Genomic DNA, 15,187 nt, shown 5'->3' with positions numbered 1-15,187 from the left:
GCTGGTGTTCAGTCAGCCGTGACCCAGCCTCTTGGGCAAAGGATATGTGAAATGCATGCCAACAAGACTACTCAACCCCCAGCAGCCAGCCCACTGCTGCCCAGTGCTGCTGACGCTTTCTGTCCACTGTGAAGGGAGCAGACTGCCTCCTCTCCCACCCGAGACCCAGCCGGCGGGTGGGTTTGCACCAACGGCCCGGGGTCACCTAACCCGCTGGGGCACCAGGGTCTCCCCCCTTGACTTTTCTCCGGGTGGCAGTGTGCAGCGCCCTGTGGGCGGGGGCACCGTGCGTCAAGTGGGCGAGGTGTTCACGGCTTCCGCGTCGCTCAGGTACCAGCCGGAGCAGCCCAACCTCGTGTACCAGATGGCCCGAACCACGGACGAGCTGGACCCCGTGGACCACAACGAGCTGGTGTGCACCAGCGACTCCCAGACGGGCTTTCTGCCGCAGGCCAAGTTTTCCCTGAAAGGCGTCCTGTCCCCACCAAACACGGAGCCCTCCAGAATCTCGGGGCTCACTGTGAACATCGCCACCAGCCTCATAGGTAAGGTGTCGGTGCCCGCCCCACCGGGGAGAGTGTCTGGACCATGGGAGCGGCCGCCTCATGCACCCCCTCCCTCCCCTGCCCTCCCTCAGCCACCCTCATCATCTTCTTCTGCCTGGTGGCCGTGCTGGGGAAGGAGGCGCTGGCGGCTGGCGAGCTGTGGGCCATCTTCCTGCTGGCCGGCTCGGCCCTCCTCTGCACCGTGGTCACTGCCGTCATCTGGAGGCAGCCCGAGAGCAAGACCAAGCTCTCCTTCAAGGTGACCCAAAGGCCCGGGCTCCCAGCTGGGGGAGGGCGTGGACAGGGCTCCTGGGCAGGAGTCAGGCACATGGTGGCCTTGGGTTGGGTGTGTGTCCAGGTGGTGTGTGTGTTTGGGGTGCGGGTATGTATTGTGGTTTGGGGTATGTGTTGGAATATGAGTGTGTTTGTGTTGGGGTGTGTGTTGGGGAGAAGGGCGTGTCCGCTTGGGTGTGGGTGTGCTGGGGTGTGTGTTGTATGTTGGGGGTGGCGGATGTGTGTTGGGGACTAAGATAAGTGTTTTGAGGTGCAAGTGTGTTTCAGTATGAGTTATCTGTTGGGGTTCGAGTGTGTATTGGAGACCAGGCTGTATGTGTGGTAAGTATGTTGGGGGTTGGGATGTTCATTGGGGTGTTGGGTTGTGTGTTGGGCGATATGTGTTGAGGTGTGGGTTCATGGTTGGGACTGGGCTGTGTGCATTGTGATGTAGTGCGTGTTGGGGAACAGGCTGTGTGTGTTGGGGGTATGGGTGGGGAGGAAGATCTCCCATGTGGGCACTGGCACTAACTCGACACACGCCCCGAGTGCCCGGTAGTCCTATTGACCTGAGCGCTGCCCATGCACACGTGTGCACACAGCCCCCCTGACCCTGCCCACCCACCTGGTCTCTGGACAGGTACCCTTCCTGCCTGTGCTGCCCATCCTGAGCATCTTTGTCAACGTTTACCTCATGATGCAGCTGGACCAGGGCACGTGGGTGCGCTTTGCAGTCTGGATGCTTGTCGGTGAGTAGGCTGGGCCGCGCCAGCCCCCACACAGCCCAGAGCCCCTGCCCCCCATGGCTCCAAGGGCACGCGCTTGCCAGCCTGGGTGGACTCAGAGCCCAGCTGTCAGGGCTCTCCTTCCGAGGCCCCTGGGGGTAGATCAGGACTTAGCTCCCTCATTGGGCCGGCGGGCAGTGACTGAGAGAGAGGCTGTTTACTGAAAGGTTGGGGCTGGGCCATGGAAGAGAGGTGCGGTGTTGTATTTCCAGGGTCACAGCTCTGCTGTGAGTGACACATGGGGCTGCCGTCTGGCTGACCCACCTGGAAGTGACTCATGTGGGGCTGAAATGCATGGCTGACACTCGGCGGGGAGTGGGGGGTGGGCAGCACACAGAGGTGACTGGGTTTGGGGTGACATGTGTAGGAAGGAGCCTTTCATGCTTGCTCACGCCCTGCCCCCCGTCACCTCAATCCCCAGGCTTCGCCATCTACTTCGGCTACGGCCTCTGGCACAGCGAGGAGGCGTCCCTGGCGGCGGGCCAGGCGAGGACTCCCAACGGGGACCTGGACCACTGCAAATGACAGGGCCGCTCCAGCCCTGGGGACTTTTGGAAGCCGGGGCTCACCCACCCTCTCTCCCCCTGTGGGGGAGGAAACCCCTCCCTACTGAGAGCTCACCGCCTGCTCCTGCCCAGGCCTGGGCCCTCAGCCTGTACAGAGAAGACGCCCCCACTTCTCACCGCTCCCGGGGACCCCCTCCCAGGGCCAAGTCTGGTATTGAAGGCCAACGTGCCCACTTGAACTAAGGACAGCCACTCCCCCTCCTTGGCCCTGGCCCACCGCAGGGGCCCCCCGGCCACCTGTTCCTTCAGAACCAAACTTCTGTGGCGGGGTGTTTGAAGGTGACCCCCCCCCCCCACCCACACAATGAGTCTGCCTTCCCTTTAGGGCTCTGCTTATGCATACACTGTGACAGGCCCTGCACGGCACCCTGGGGGGTGCCCGGGGCACCCAGCAGTATCAGGGGCAGGGAGGCCCCCCCGAGGCTTCCTGCCCCACTGCTAAAGGCCTGGGCTGCTCCAGCTGCTGCACACAGGGTCCCCGAAGGCTGTGGCCCGTGAGATGGCAGCAGGGGCAGAATGAGTAAGAGGAGGCTGTGTGGGGACCGGCCTCCCCTGACGGGCATTCGTTTTTGAGAGTCTTCCCCAGTCCACTCAGCCCCGCCCTCGAATGCCTGAATGACTGGTTGGCCTTCTGGACCTTGTAAGGTCTCTGAGGCAGTCACTGGCCAGGGCCAGGGTAGTGGCACCCAGTCCTCCCTCCCGGCCCCTCGCCACGTATTATCCAGTGACGTTCTCTTAGGCAGGCGTTGGCGATTCATGCTCCGTGTCCTTTGCCCCGTCGTGGGGCCTGCGGGCTGCTCAGAGCGTGGGGGTCCTGCTCAGGGCTGGGGCCGTGGCGATGTTCTCCTGGTGGCCCTGTGACACGCCTACCCACGCAAAGCCTGGCCAACTGTCCGGCCGCTCACACCACACTCCGCGAGGCCGGGGCCCTCCGACACTGCACTCCATTCCAGGATCCTCTCTGAGCCAGGGCAGGGCGAGGCTCGGCCTTATTTCCGCACAGAATGTGATGAGGGAGGCAGGACGGGGCCTCTGTGTCAGTAGGAGGTGACAGCAGTCAGCAGGTCGGACCGTTTGAAAAAGAAATGTGTGTCAACCCCCTACCCACCCCTGTCACCCCACCCCCGCTGACCTTTGACCTCTGATGGAGGTCTGCTATACCATGCCATTTTTCTTCCTCTCTTAGAGAGAAACGGCCACAAGGCTGTGAGTGGACCTCCCGGAAGCCAGTGGGGAGTGGGCGGCATGGCAGGGAGCAGAGGGGTCAGGGCTGGGAATGGTGGGGGTGGGGAGGGGTGATGGGGACACAGCCTCTTTTCAGGCGCGAACCCCCATTTGTGTGGAATGTCCCAGCCTCCATCAAAAGTCCAAAGCTTGGGTTTCCAAAGAAGAAAAGGTCTTTAAATTTCCACGGATTGGTGCTGTAAAATATTTTGATACATAATTAACTTATTTTGGATTGTCTGTTGCCCTCTGGAGGCCCCATGCTTGGCTTCATTTTTTCCTGTCGGGGTGAGGAGAAGTCGAGGTGTGGGGGGGACCCCGTGAGGCGGGAGACAGTTCCCCTATTTGGCGTTCATCCACTTCCTGGCTGGAGCTCCCCAGGAGGCCGTCTCTGCTGGGCTACCTTTCAGCCAAGCCGCCCGCTGGGGAGGGGCCTTCGTAAAGCTGCCAGGACATTGCGATGAAAAGACCGAAGTCCCCCCCCCCCCCCTCTGGGGTTGACTGGGCAATGGAGGGCTTGTACCTGGGGGCTTCGGAAAGGTGGTGGGGGGCAGAAAGGATAAATCATTTGATTTCCCCCCGCCCATGACCCTTCTGAAGCGCCAGGCTTGCTTCCTGACAAAGGGTGCGTGTCCCATTGGGCGGCTCACCTGGCAGTATTGGGCCCCGCACCCTGATGCCTGCGAGCTCCAGCCAGCCCCACAGGAACGGGGCAAGGAAGGGGACACCCCCACGCCCAGAGAGACTTGGTGCTTGGGCTGCAGCGTGGGAACACACACACGCAGGGTGGCCAAGGATCCTAGGTAGCCCTCGATCTGCTGTCCCTGGTAGGAACCGGCCTCCGTTTTGGGGGTCACTATCCATCAGGGCTTCCTCATGTGGAGCCCCCCCCCAAATGTTCATGTCTGAAAGACCCGTTTGGGGTGAAGGGACCTCCGTGCTGCCTCGCCAGGATCTTCTGGCCCATGTGTTTCCATGAGCGGGCGCGGCCCGCTGCCACTCCAAGCAGACGCCTCCCCACCCAGCGTGGGTCCCAGGGATTCTCAGGAGAGATGGGTCAAGGGCGTCTCTAAGGACACAGCTGGGGAGGCACCCCCGCTCTGACCCCAGATCGGGGGTGTCCAGAGGTGACCAGCGGGGTGCGGGTGCACAGCCACGAGTCTCCTTGGAGGGATCCACTGCCGGTTGAGGACACCTGGCGACACGTGAGTGGACAGCGCACCCAGGCACACTGGATTTCATCCTGGGCATTGGGACGCCTGACGGGCTTGGAGGTGGCTGATCCGCGGCCCCCACCTTCGCCCACTGCTGTGTCCTCCTGCACCCACTCCTCACTGCTCCTGGTCACCCAGCCCCAGGGGTGGGGACCCCCAGGAGACGACAGCCGAAGCGCATGGGACGCCCAGACCGGTTTTCTCGAGTCTGCCCAACGGACAGCCAGACTTGGCTCATTTCTGAACAAGGTGTTCGATGGCTCCTTCGGTGACAAGAGAGCGTTGAAGCTGGGGACTCAGTTTCCCACTTAAGTCTCTGTGCCATGCAGACCCCCCTACCCCCGTGTGCACGTCCACCACGCACAGGAAGATGACAGTCTCCTGCGTCATTCCGTTGTGCCTTTCCGCGTCTGGGTCTCCGGAGCACAGGGCAAAGTCATCAAGGAGGACTGGTTTATTACCAAACCCATGAGGGCAGTGGTCCCTCCCCGTGACGTCTGCCTCTCCCCATGGGACATGGAGCTAGTTTACGAAAGGAGGGCCACTGCTGTGTGTTTGGGGTTTTTATTTCTTAATTTTTAATTATGTGAATTGTATATTTTTTGCTCGTTCGGATGTTCTATTTTTCTAATAGGTTTTGTTTTGTAGAGTTTATTATAATTGTGATAATAGATTTCGATTCTGACGCTAACTTCGCCAATCTGGCTGGTCTCTGGGCCCCTCCTGTTTACATTTCTTTCATCCCCCTCCCCCATTTTCATTGTTTCTTTTAAGGACAAGTCTAGGTGTCGTCCACCTGCCCCCTCCCCCCAAATCAAAACAAAAACCCATGAACCTCTTGTTGTTGCCTCTCTGCCGACCACACTGTACCTTGCTAACTTCCCGCTGGCTTCTCTGTTGTAAACTCAAGCCGTTGTTTTATGGTACATTATCTCACGCTTCTGCGACTTCTAATAAATTATGTCCGTAGCTTCATCCGGCCTCCGGTGTCAGTATGCCTCGTGATTCCGAGAGTTCAGACAGTGCTCAGCTTGCAGGTTGGGGGTCTCGTCGGTTACCACTCGGCAGAGTGCACCGGCCAGGCATTCTGGCGCAGAGCGCCGGGCTGGATTTGAACAGCCCACCTTTGAGGGTAGCTGCCGACCCCTGAACCGTTGGGCCATCACATCCTGGGAGGGGCCCCGCAATTCTCTTGCTTTTCCACGGCTGGGGTCCCGTGCCTGTACTTCCCATCCACTTCCTCCCACACCGGCCCGCTCAGCCATCCAGTGGGTTCTGGGGCTATAAATCTTTGGACAGCTTCCTTCAGTTCCTGAGGAAAGAAGTGGGTTTGAACTAGCGACCTTGGGGTTATCAGTTTAACACTTAGCTGACAGGGTAGGGCCTCACTGACGGGCCACTGATCTCCCACCCCCACGCTAAGACTTTTGGGGCTGTCCCAGCAAGCCGCTAGTCTGTGCGGCCCTTGCGGTATGTACATGTGGTCCTGAAGTAAAGTGGGACCATTTATAAAGGCTGTTACTCAGATCACAGCGGTCTCATTTGTTAGTGGAAATACAGGTGTATCTCTCCAATACTTTTAAAATGGTGAGGGTTGTAAGAGCTCCCATGAAAACGGTTTACTATAAACAAAAGAAAAGAAAGGAAGAAAAAGTGTTGTGCGGGATAGGATTGGCTGGTTCTTCAGCGTCAGAAGTCGGCCAGCCCCGGGTCTAGATCATAGGTTGACAAACTTAATTGGCCCCGCCACCCCTTTCTAGAACAAAATGGCGCAGCGCCCCCTAACAATGGGGAACAGTTTCCACTTCAGCCCATCGCCTGGATGAAGTGTCCACATGCCTATTGCAGCCTCCACCCCAAACCCCGGGATCATTCCAGCACTGGCCTCCAGGGGTCAGTATCACCCACTCAGGAAACACTCCCCAGGACTAGGGACGCTCCAGACCTTGACGCCTTAGCCCAGGGGGAGTAAAACATGCTTGCCGAGGGGAGGGGTCAGTGAGATAGTTAGTTTATTGTGCCAGCCTGGCCGACAAACACAAGTGGGATTAATTGAATGGCCGAGAGATAAATGGCTCGGTGAGCCTCACCTTTCTTGTGTTTTGCTCTTTGATCAGCGGACCAGTGTGCAGCTGCCTTGCTTGCTCTGTGCCTCAATTTAAAGGGCTCACTACCTGTGGGACGCCTAGCCTGTGGACTGTGTCGCTGTAAGTTGAGGTTCCTTTAAGACTACAGGATTGAAATTTACATCTCTGGAGCTGGGGACTGACGGTTGGTGACCTGGCTGTCCATTGGTGAGCTGCCTTGCTGTTTGCTGCCTGTGCTAGGTTAGCCTAGCTCTCTCTCTCTACAGAGGACTACCTGGCGGCCCTCAAGACTTGAAGGACTGCCAGTGTCTCACAACTCACAGGAGTGAGTTGCACTGAGCCATTTGTACTGCTTTATAATGTAACTGTTCATTTCTTGTATTATATCTCTATCTGTATATAATTTAACAGCTCATTTCTTGTGTTATCTAGCATTTTATATATATATATATATAATATTATAAATATATATTTTATCTCTCTAGAGAACCCTGTCTAACACAGCGATTCTAATCACTCTTGATGTTTTACTACCCTGTCGGGCCCCTTTGAAAGAAGCCCTGGTGGTGCCATCCAGTAAGCTCTGGGCTGCCAACCAGAGGTTGGTGGTTCAAACCCGTCAGACGGTGCTCAAGAGAAGGACGAGGCTGTCTGCTTGCATCAAGAGTAACCGTCTTGGAAACCTTAGATAGGATCACTGTGAGTTAACTCGGCGACACTGGGCTCAGGGGGGTGACTTCATGCCCTCTGGGGAAAGCAAGCTTTCGCCCAAAGCCCAGCCAGGGCCACCGCCGTGGGGTCAGTGCAGAGTTCAGAGGTTATGCACTGGACTGCTAACTACAAGGTCAGCAGTTCAAAACCACCAGGCACTCCTTGGGAGACAGGGAGCCCTTTATTCCCGTGAAGAGCATCTCAAAACAATGAGCACAAGAAAAACATGTCCTGAAGACAATTCAGGTGGTGACGATGGCACAAATCATCTTAATATAATTGAATGATCTAATTGTACGATATGTGAAAAGTACAATTTTTTTAATTAGAAAAAAAGTGTTACAGTCTTGGAAATCCACAGGGGCAGTTCTCTGTCCTATAGGATCACTGTGAGTTGGCATCGACTCAACAGCCGTTTGGCTTGGGTGCAAGTCAGAGTAGAATTGCCCCAGAGGGTTTCCAAGGATGTCATCTTCATGGGAGCAGCCTCATCTTTCTACCATGGAGTGGCTGTTGGGCTTGAACCACCAGCCTTGTGGTTAGCAGCCCAGTGCTTAACCCCATGGGCCACCAGGCCTCCGGCATCTATTTATTTATTTTTAAGCACAGAAGGCAGATTCGGTCAAGTGGACGTTAGTTCTCGGCCGAGATGCCAAAGTGATTTTCCAGTGATTATATGACAGGCAGGTTACTCATTGCATGGCCGGTGCTGGGGGTGGGGTGGGGGCTTGGGATGCCCAGGTCACTGGGAGGACAACTGACAGTTGGCTCCCTTGTGTGGGGAACTCGTGGCTAGCATCCGTGTTTGTGCTCAGAAGGCGCCATGTGAGGTGACCACCGTCAACCGGGCACGTAATGACATCCGGAAGGAGTTTCCCATCCTGTCCCCAGGGTCATATCACCCTAAGCGTGACTTGTCAGGTGAGGGCCCTCCCTGTGTGGGAGGCAGACTGGGTGCTGCCCCAGCGTCCCAGAGCCTGCCCCGGGTCCCGGGATTTGGGGCATCCTTGTCCGTGGAATTGTGCAAGCCTGAGGGAGGGGCGGTTCCTTCAGGCCCGCACTGCCGCCTAGTGGCCAGAAGTGGTGCTGGGCCATGCTGGGACCCACGACGGCCTCACCTGTGGGGCCAGGGTTTACAGTGACTAGACTGCCACTGGGTTACCTTGAACTGCCAACCGTTCAGTTGGCAGCCAAGAGAGGAAACCGTTAGCTCTACCCAGGCCTTCAAAGACAAACCCACCAGGCCCACTCCTGCCAGGTCACTTCCAGCTCACAGCGAGCCTGCAGGTCAGGGGGCTTCGGAGGCAGTATGTTTTTAAAGGACCAGGCAGCCTCATCTTGATCTTGCAGAGTAGCTGGTACGTTTGAACCCCAACCTTGCCATCCACTCTGCCACCGGGGGCTCTAAAGCAAACCAAAACCACTGCCACCAGGTGGATTCATGAATGTCGGTTTACAGAAGCACGTGGCCAGGTCATCCTTCCAGGGTGCCACGGGTGGGTTTGGCGGGGCCAACCATTCAAACCCCTCACTGCAGGGTCCTGTGCCCCCAGCCATAGGAGAGGGTGCTGGGTGGTAGTAGGGAGTCTGGGAGCCTTGACTTGGGGAGATTCAGCAGACCCCTCCTCAAAGTGGAACCCATTCCTTTGACCAAGTTACGTTCATCCACCAGGTCCTGGCAGCACCACTGGGTTGAGCACTTGGCTGCTGATGGGAAGGCTGGCAGTTCGACCCCACCCATTGGCTCCACGAGAGAAAGTCCTGGAGATCACACCTCTCCTCACCCCCGTGGACGCTCACAAAGGCAGCCGTAAAAACATATCCTTTGCAAAGGCTTCTTTAAAGCTCCCTGCCCTTGAGTCCACTCTGACTCACTGTGGCCCTGCTGTGCAGTTCAACCTGCCCATGTCTCCCTGGCTGGGGCTCTTTACGGGAGCAGAAAGCCTTGCTCCTGAGGAGTGCCAGGAGGTTTCAAACTGCCGACCTGGAGGTTAACAGCCCAACGTGTAACCACTCTGCCACCAGGTTCTCCTGGTTTAGGCTGAGTAACAGGCAGGTCATTAACCCAACAGGTGGTTGTGAGGCATCATGGGGTCGATTTTGGTGCGTGTGATTCGATCTCGTGAGGCAGACTGGTGGATGCATGCGGTGAGTTTTGACTGGCAACCCTGCGCCCCTGGGGCTTCTGGCCAGTCTCATGGACCCTGCCACGACCACCACCCCAAAGCCACCCCCCAGGAACCGGCACACCACATAAGTGTCTCCTTTGGGACCTGCAGGCACAGGTGCACTACTCTGGGAGAGGCTGGCCACCCTGCCTGGAGGCTGGAGGGAAGGGTGGGGGGCAGGGACTTTGGGTGGGAACGGGTGCAACCCTCTGCACTTGGGGCTGTCTCAGGGACAGCCAGGCGTCCCCAGGGCCCTGCCGGCTTGAAAAAGCCCATGGCAAGGAACAGCTGGACCATGGAAGCCCCCTGGGATGGTCCTTCTCACCCTGCAGCCCGTGAGCAGGGTCCTGGGATAGTCCCAGCACCACCCCTCCTCCTTACAACTCCTCTGTGGGTGGAGCACCTGTGGGTTCTCAGGGTGTAACTCCACACAGGTGTAGAAAGCCTTGTCTTCCCCTGGCGCCCGGCCCAGATGGACTGAAATTTGGTCAAATCCACTCTTGTTGGGGTAGACCAGAATGCCAATCTAGGTCCAAGTTTGTCATAGACAGGGATAGGCTGGACATAATCTTTTGTGTCCTAATTTTGAGGGACTTGGTTGCACCCCTGCCCCCCCCCAACCTATTCGATGGCTTTGTAGGGTGGGCACAGCCTCCCAGCTTGCCGAGGCCTGGGGGCGGGGGGCTCATGGGGACGCTGCACACACCCTGCTGTGCCCTGCTGAGCCAAGGGTGGGGACCTCTGAGGGCAGACTCACGTGGGCACCACACACATTCCCTCGAGTTCTTTTTAATATGCTTCAGAATTGAACACAAAAATGCAACACGGGAATCATAGGGGTGCGAGAAAGGGGGGTTGGGTCGTCATTCAGATAGCAACAGAGTGCGTCCACCCTCCACCCCCCAACCCGCCCGGCGGCCGGCCATCCAGCGGCCAGCCCCAGCACATGGTGGGCAGGGTGCAGGGGTGGGTGAGGGCACAGACATGTCTCCCAGGCGACAAGAGGAGGTGGTGGTGCTGGTGGGCGTGGCAGGAGCAGGCGAGGGCTGCAGCTCTGCTGGAGGAGATGTTCTTGCCTGGGGCGGACGAGAAGATGACTTCCTTGTCTATTGATATGGGGCTAGAGGAGTGGGAGGGGGGTGGAGCAGTGGCCACCCCACGTGCCACGAGAGAGGTGGTGACATCAGGGATGAATGGCCATGATGGAACACAAACGAAGCCAGGGCAATGTGAGGGTTCCCTCATGTACCAAGGTCAAGGCAGGCTAGGAGGAACACTGCCTTGGTGTTAACACTGCTACCACGTGGGCCCCAGCATCCTCCCGTAACCTGACCCGAGCATAACCCAGCTTAACCTAAGCTAGCCGACCCTCCCCTACCCCCAACCCCGAGTCCGTATTGCTGTGCTGCTGGGCTCCGCAGGCGCATTTCTGGAATCGGTTCCTGGTTCTGAGAGTTAGGCTGTGGCCCAGCGGGTGTCTGCAGGTGGTGCCCAAGTGGAGGGGATACATAGATAAGGGTGTCAGGGGAATGGTGAGTGGGGTGCACTCTATTGGAACGTCCATCTCGAGCCAACTTTGTTACGCAGATGAGGCCACTGAGCGAAAACAAGTCCGTGTCTGCGCTGTGCATTGGCCGTGTAGGCCCTAGGGCGGACAAAGGACCCTTGCTGAACATGTAGTGCCCCCGAGGCCCGCCAGCCCAGCTTTGAAGCAGGCCAGGGACAGCCCTCCAACCAGGTTTTCGGTTATGGCACCTGTGGGGGGGCTCTGGATTCATCAAGCCCCTCTGGGTGGGGGCTTATTCTTTCCCGCTTCCTGGTTTGGGCCAAATAGGGTTCCTGCGTGGGTCTTCTTGTGTTGGCCGTGCTCAAGACGGGCGTGTGGTCAGAACGTCGTTTTCAGGGTCTTGGGGGAGAAGTGCAGGGTCTTGATCACACACAGTAAATAAAGGTATCATCATCACCGCCACCACATCAAGGGTTCAAGCTATGTCTTCCAGCACCATGCTCCTAATCTTCCACGGCTGCACTACACACGCGAACACACCACGTCCTAATGCTACCACTGCAGAGACAAGCACTAGGCCAGGAGCTAGGGGTGCTGGCTGGCTGCTTCCCGGTGTTCCCCTCTTGGGGGGACCCTCCTCAGCCCAGGATGGGGCCCTGGTCAGGAGGGGCTTTGCTCCATCACCTGGGCTTTGGGGGTCCGATAACTTGCTTTTCTGGAAGCCCCTGGTGAAGCCCTGGGGCCATCTTCATGAGCACTGATGGGCAGGATACTAGGATCAGAGCTGGGGAGTGGGCGTAGCCCTCCGTCAGGCCCCCGCTTCTGTGGCTGACCACTCACCCACACGCCACCAGGGCAGAGCGCCGGAGAGGCACACGATCCTTCTCGGTGCTGCGTCCAGAGACAGGTCCCCTCCCATACGGTTCCCCGCTTTGTGAGGAAGGGGCTCCGATGGTCTCGGGGCCTGACAAGGGCATCCCACCCTTGTCTTTGTTTCTCCGAGGAGATAACGACTGAGTGACTGATTCTAAGACGTTACCGAGGAGGAGAGCGAGACAAGTGGATGAGGGACTAAGATGAGTCGTGGCACTAGCTGCCCCTGCCTAACCGCTGACCCTTCCGGGGTCCCCACTTGAGACAGTGGCGAGCCGTATGGAAACTTGCGATGGACTAGGAGAGATCTGACATCCTGCCGACCGGGGAGCGCACCGCTCCCAGGGTAGGGACCATTTCACAAATCGCCGGTGTGCGGTTTATACAAGGGTCCCACGTGGCGGTAGGCTGCAAAGGTGCTTCTGCTGTCGTTTGTTTTTAATATTTTTCCCTATTTTTCTGGGTAGAAATCTTTCTGGGTAGAAATATTCCTGGGAAGCGCGATAGAAATGCATTTTCATTTCCCAATGATTCTGAGGCACGTGTTAGAAAACTGCTGACTGTCATGAAAATAGGCCAGCGCTTCTTGTGAGAATTTTTTAAAAACGCCATTCGGCATGGCTGCACGTGTCTACACGTTGTCTCCGCAAGGGCACCCCACTTGGTGCGGGGCCTGAGAGCCCCCCTAGGGAGATTCGGAATGGAGCGGTGCGTCACCAACCTAGAAGTCTGCGATGGATGGTGCTCTCGAAAGAACAGGCCATCGCCACGGGCGGTCTCCCTCTTGGCTGACAGCAGCGGCACGTGGCATGTCGGACAACACCCGCCCCCCTGTGTGCCCAAGACAGTCAGTCGTGCCTGGGACGCAGACGAGGGCGCTGCCAGGACACCGGGACCCACTACTGAGCATGCGGGCAGGGCCAGCACTGCGCTATCAGCTACTCGGGCTAATTCTCCCCGTGGAGGGAGGCGCCCAGTGGGGCGGAGGAGCCAGCCGGGCACTGCAGGCTGCAAGGCGGCGTCATCTCGGCGTGGTGCTGACTCTGGCTGGAGATGGGGGGCCGGAGGAAGAGCAGCGGTAAATGGGGGATGTGGGGGACAGCTTGACTGGGCTGGTCGGGTCTCCGGTTTGCAGTTTCCAAAGCAGCTCTTCATTGGTCCGGCTGAGCCTCTTCTTCTCCTGGGTTTCTTTCTCCACGTATTCCTGGAGATTCGCATTTTCCTCCGACAGCTGTCTGCAAGGGGAGGGGGAGGTGTCACTGGGCGCCGGGTAGCGAGGTGTGCCCTGGAGACCGTGGTGGCCAGAGGGAGGTGACACGGGTGGGGGGGTTAGGGACAGGGACACGGACGCACCAGACCCATAGATGAAAGAGCATTTCAGCAGGTCCCATTGCCACTTCCATCCCAGAGCCTCTACACCCAAACCTCGTCCCCTCCCAGCCCCTCTCACCAGGGCAGGGGAGGTGCTGGCTGTCCTCTAGGGGGCAGAACTGTGCTGAAGGGGAGAAGGGGCAGTGGGGAGCCAGTGAGGGGTGGGTGGAAATTTCCGGGGACGTCTATCAGCAATAATCAGAGCACACGGGGCCACTGCACGGGGCCTCTCTGGCCTGCCACGATGCGCCGAGATGCCTCTCCTGTCTCCTTGCCGCTCAGCCCTGCCCCCATCTCAGCCCCCCCTGCCTGGGCGTGTGTCTGCTTAGAAGGCAGGGACCAGTCTTTCCATCAGGGAACCGCCAGCCACCAGCCCTGCCGGGGCCCACAAGAGCGTCTCTGCGCACACTTGCTAGGAAGACAGGAGGAGGTGGAGACCTACTGTGTGCCCGCCATCAGGAGGCCCTGAGCAGCCCCAGTGGTGCAGCTGGGGAGTGCTCGGCTGCTATCTGAAAGGACAGCAGATGGCACCCACCCATGCTCGGCTCCAGAAGGGTGTCTGAGTGCGTCAGACGGCCGGCCCGTGCTGTGTGGTGCGTGGGAACAGAGGGTCTGAGCATGCAGCCTGTACTCACTTCTACAACCCTGCCATTACTCTAGAATCCATGTTGGATACCGCAAGCTTCCTCGGACCTCGAGGCTGACCCACCCACAGACCCAAAAGGAGACATCCCCGTTCTCTGAGGCCTGGTCGGAGTTTATTCCCGGAGGATCTTTCCTCAATGGTCAGGCAGGTGCCTGAAGCCACCTTGATGAGGGAGGGCCCCCCCAGAAGCAGACAGTGTGCTGGAGACAGCAATGTGCTCTCATGGGTTACCTGAGACGCCTGTCCTGGGGCCATCGTGTGATCCACCGAAGGGACTGCTTGTCCCCATCACGGATCCTGTAAGCCCTCTCGCATGGTGCGCACTGTCCCTGCTCGGTCCCCACTTGTAGAGAGCTTGCTTTTCAGCCCCCCGGGACCGTGCGGCTCCCAGCTTCTGTTCTCCCTGCACACACACGTGTTTCCCCCACCGTCACTCCATGAATCTGGATGACTTCCCCGATGGTCTTGATGCCCATAAACCTCTGTTGAGTTCTCTTTAAGCCGACTCCAGGGTGAGGGACACGGGAGCCACTTGGGAACCCCGTGGAGCAGTTCTACTCTGCTCTACCAGGTTGCTCTGTGTGAGAATCGACTCGATGTCAGTGGGTACACGGACCCTTCCTGGGCAGCAGGGAGGGACAGGCAGCAGCTGGTCACCCAGGCCTGTCCATGGAGGAGAGCTACCATCACTGTGCACTCAGGCCCCAACTGGGCTCCCAGTCACCGGGCTTCCTGGGCCAGAGAGGCTCTCGTATTGGTGAGAACACCGTTGGGTGGAAGGGGAAGCTGCCGGTCCCTAGGAATAACGGTGGCCCTGAGCCAGACCCTCTCTCAGCCTCTGCTGGCTCACATCTTTGCCTGTATCCTTTCTGGTTTCCGTAACTGAGTAACAGCACACCCAGGTGGTCTCTGTGCTCCCTGGGAGTCATTCTGGAGGCTGGTTGTCACCTGCCTGTGGGGCAGGGGCTGAGACGACTGGGCCTGACTCTGCGTTTCAGGTCAGAAACAGAAAGTGTCACTTGGGTGCCTGGTGTCGAGGCTAATGGAGGCAAGAGCCTTCCGTGGGCCGCTGCTCACGCAGAGGGGATCATGGGTATGGCTCAACGTGGGTGGCCATGACCCGGCCGCGTCTGCACTATCCGGATGACACTCAGGAGCAGGTAGAGCCCTAGTGGATTGATTGTGCCTGGCTACACCTGGGCAGGTGGTATTCCTCT

At 58.3% G+C, this 15,187-nt stretch overlaps 2 protein-coding genes across 2 annotated transcripts in view; one reads left to right on the top strand and one right to left on the bottom strand.

The window, feature by feature from the left end:
* Nucleotides 1-5,582, top strand: part of SLC7A1 (solute carrier family 7 member 1) — a 53,432-nt gene extending 47,850 nt beyond the window's left edge. Inside the window, exons 10-13 of the mRNA XM_075562810.1 lie at nt 331-545; nt 638-804; nt 1,459-1,567; nt 2,025-5,582. Of these exons, the coding sequence (XP_075418925.1) occupies nt 331-545; nt 638-804; nt 1,459-1,567; nt 2,025-2,128 (595 nt within the window). The 3' untranslated portion in view covers nt 2,129-5,582. The remainder of the gene's footprint in view (nt 1-330; nt 546-637; nt 805-1,458; nt 1,568-2,024) is intronic.
* A 4,794-nt stretch (nt 5,583-10,376) lies between these two features.
* The window catches only part of MTUS2 (microtubule associated scaffold protein 2), a 283,680-nt gene continuing 278,869 nt past the window's right edge, over nt 10,377-15,187 (bottom strand). The window contains exon 15 of the mRNA XM_075562809.1: nt 10,377-13,188. Within this exon, the coding sequence (XP_075418924.1) occupies nt 12,975-13,188 (214 nt within the window). The 3' untranslated portion in view covers nt 10,377-12,974. The remainder of the gene's footprint in view (nt 13,189-15,187) is intronic.

This window comes from Tenrec ecaudatus, chromosome 11 (assembly GCF_050624435.1).
Source record: "Tenrec ecaudatus isolate mTenEca1 chromosome 11, mTenEca1.hap1, whole genome shotgun sequence".
NCBI lineage: Eukaryota > Metazoa > Chordata > Mammalia > Afrosoricida > Tenrecidae > Tenrec > Tenrec ecaudatus.
This window is presented reverse-complemented; position numbering and strand designations above follow the sequence as displayed.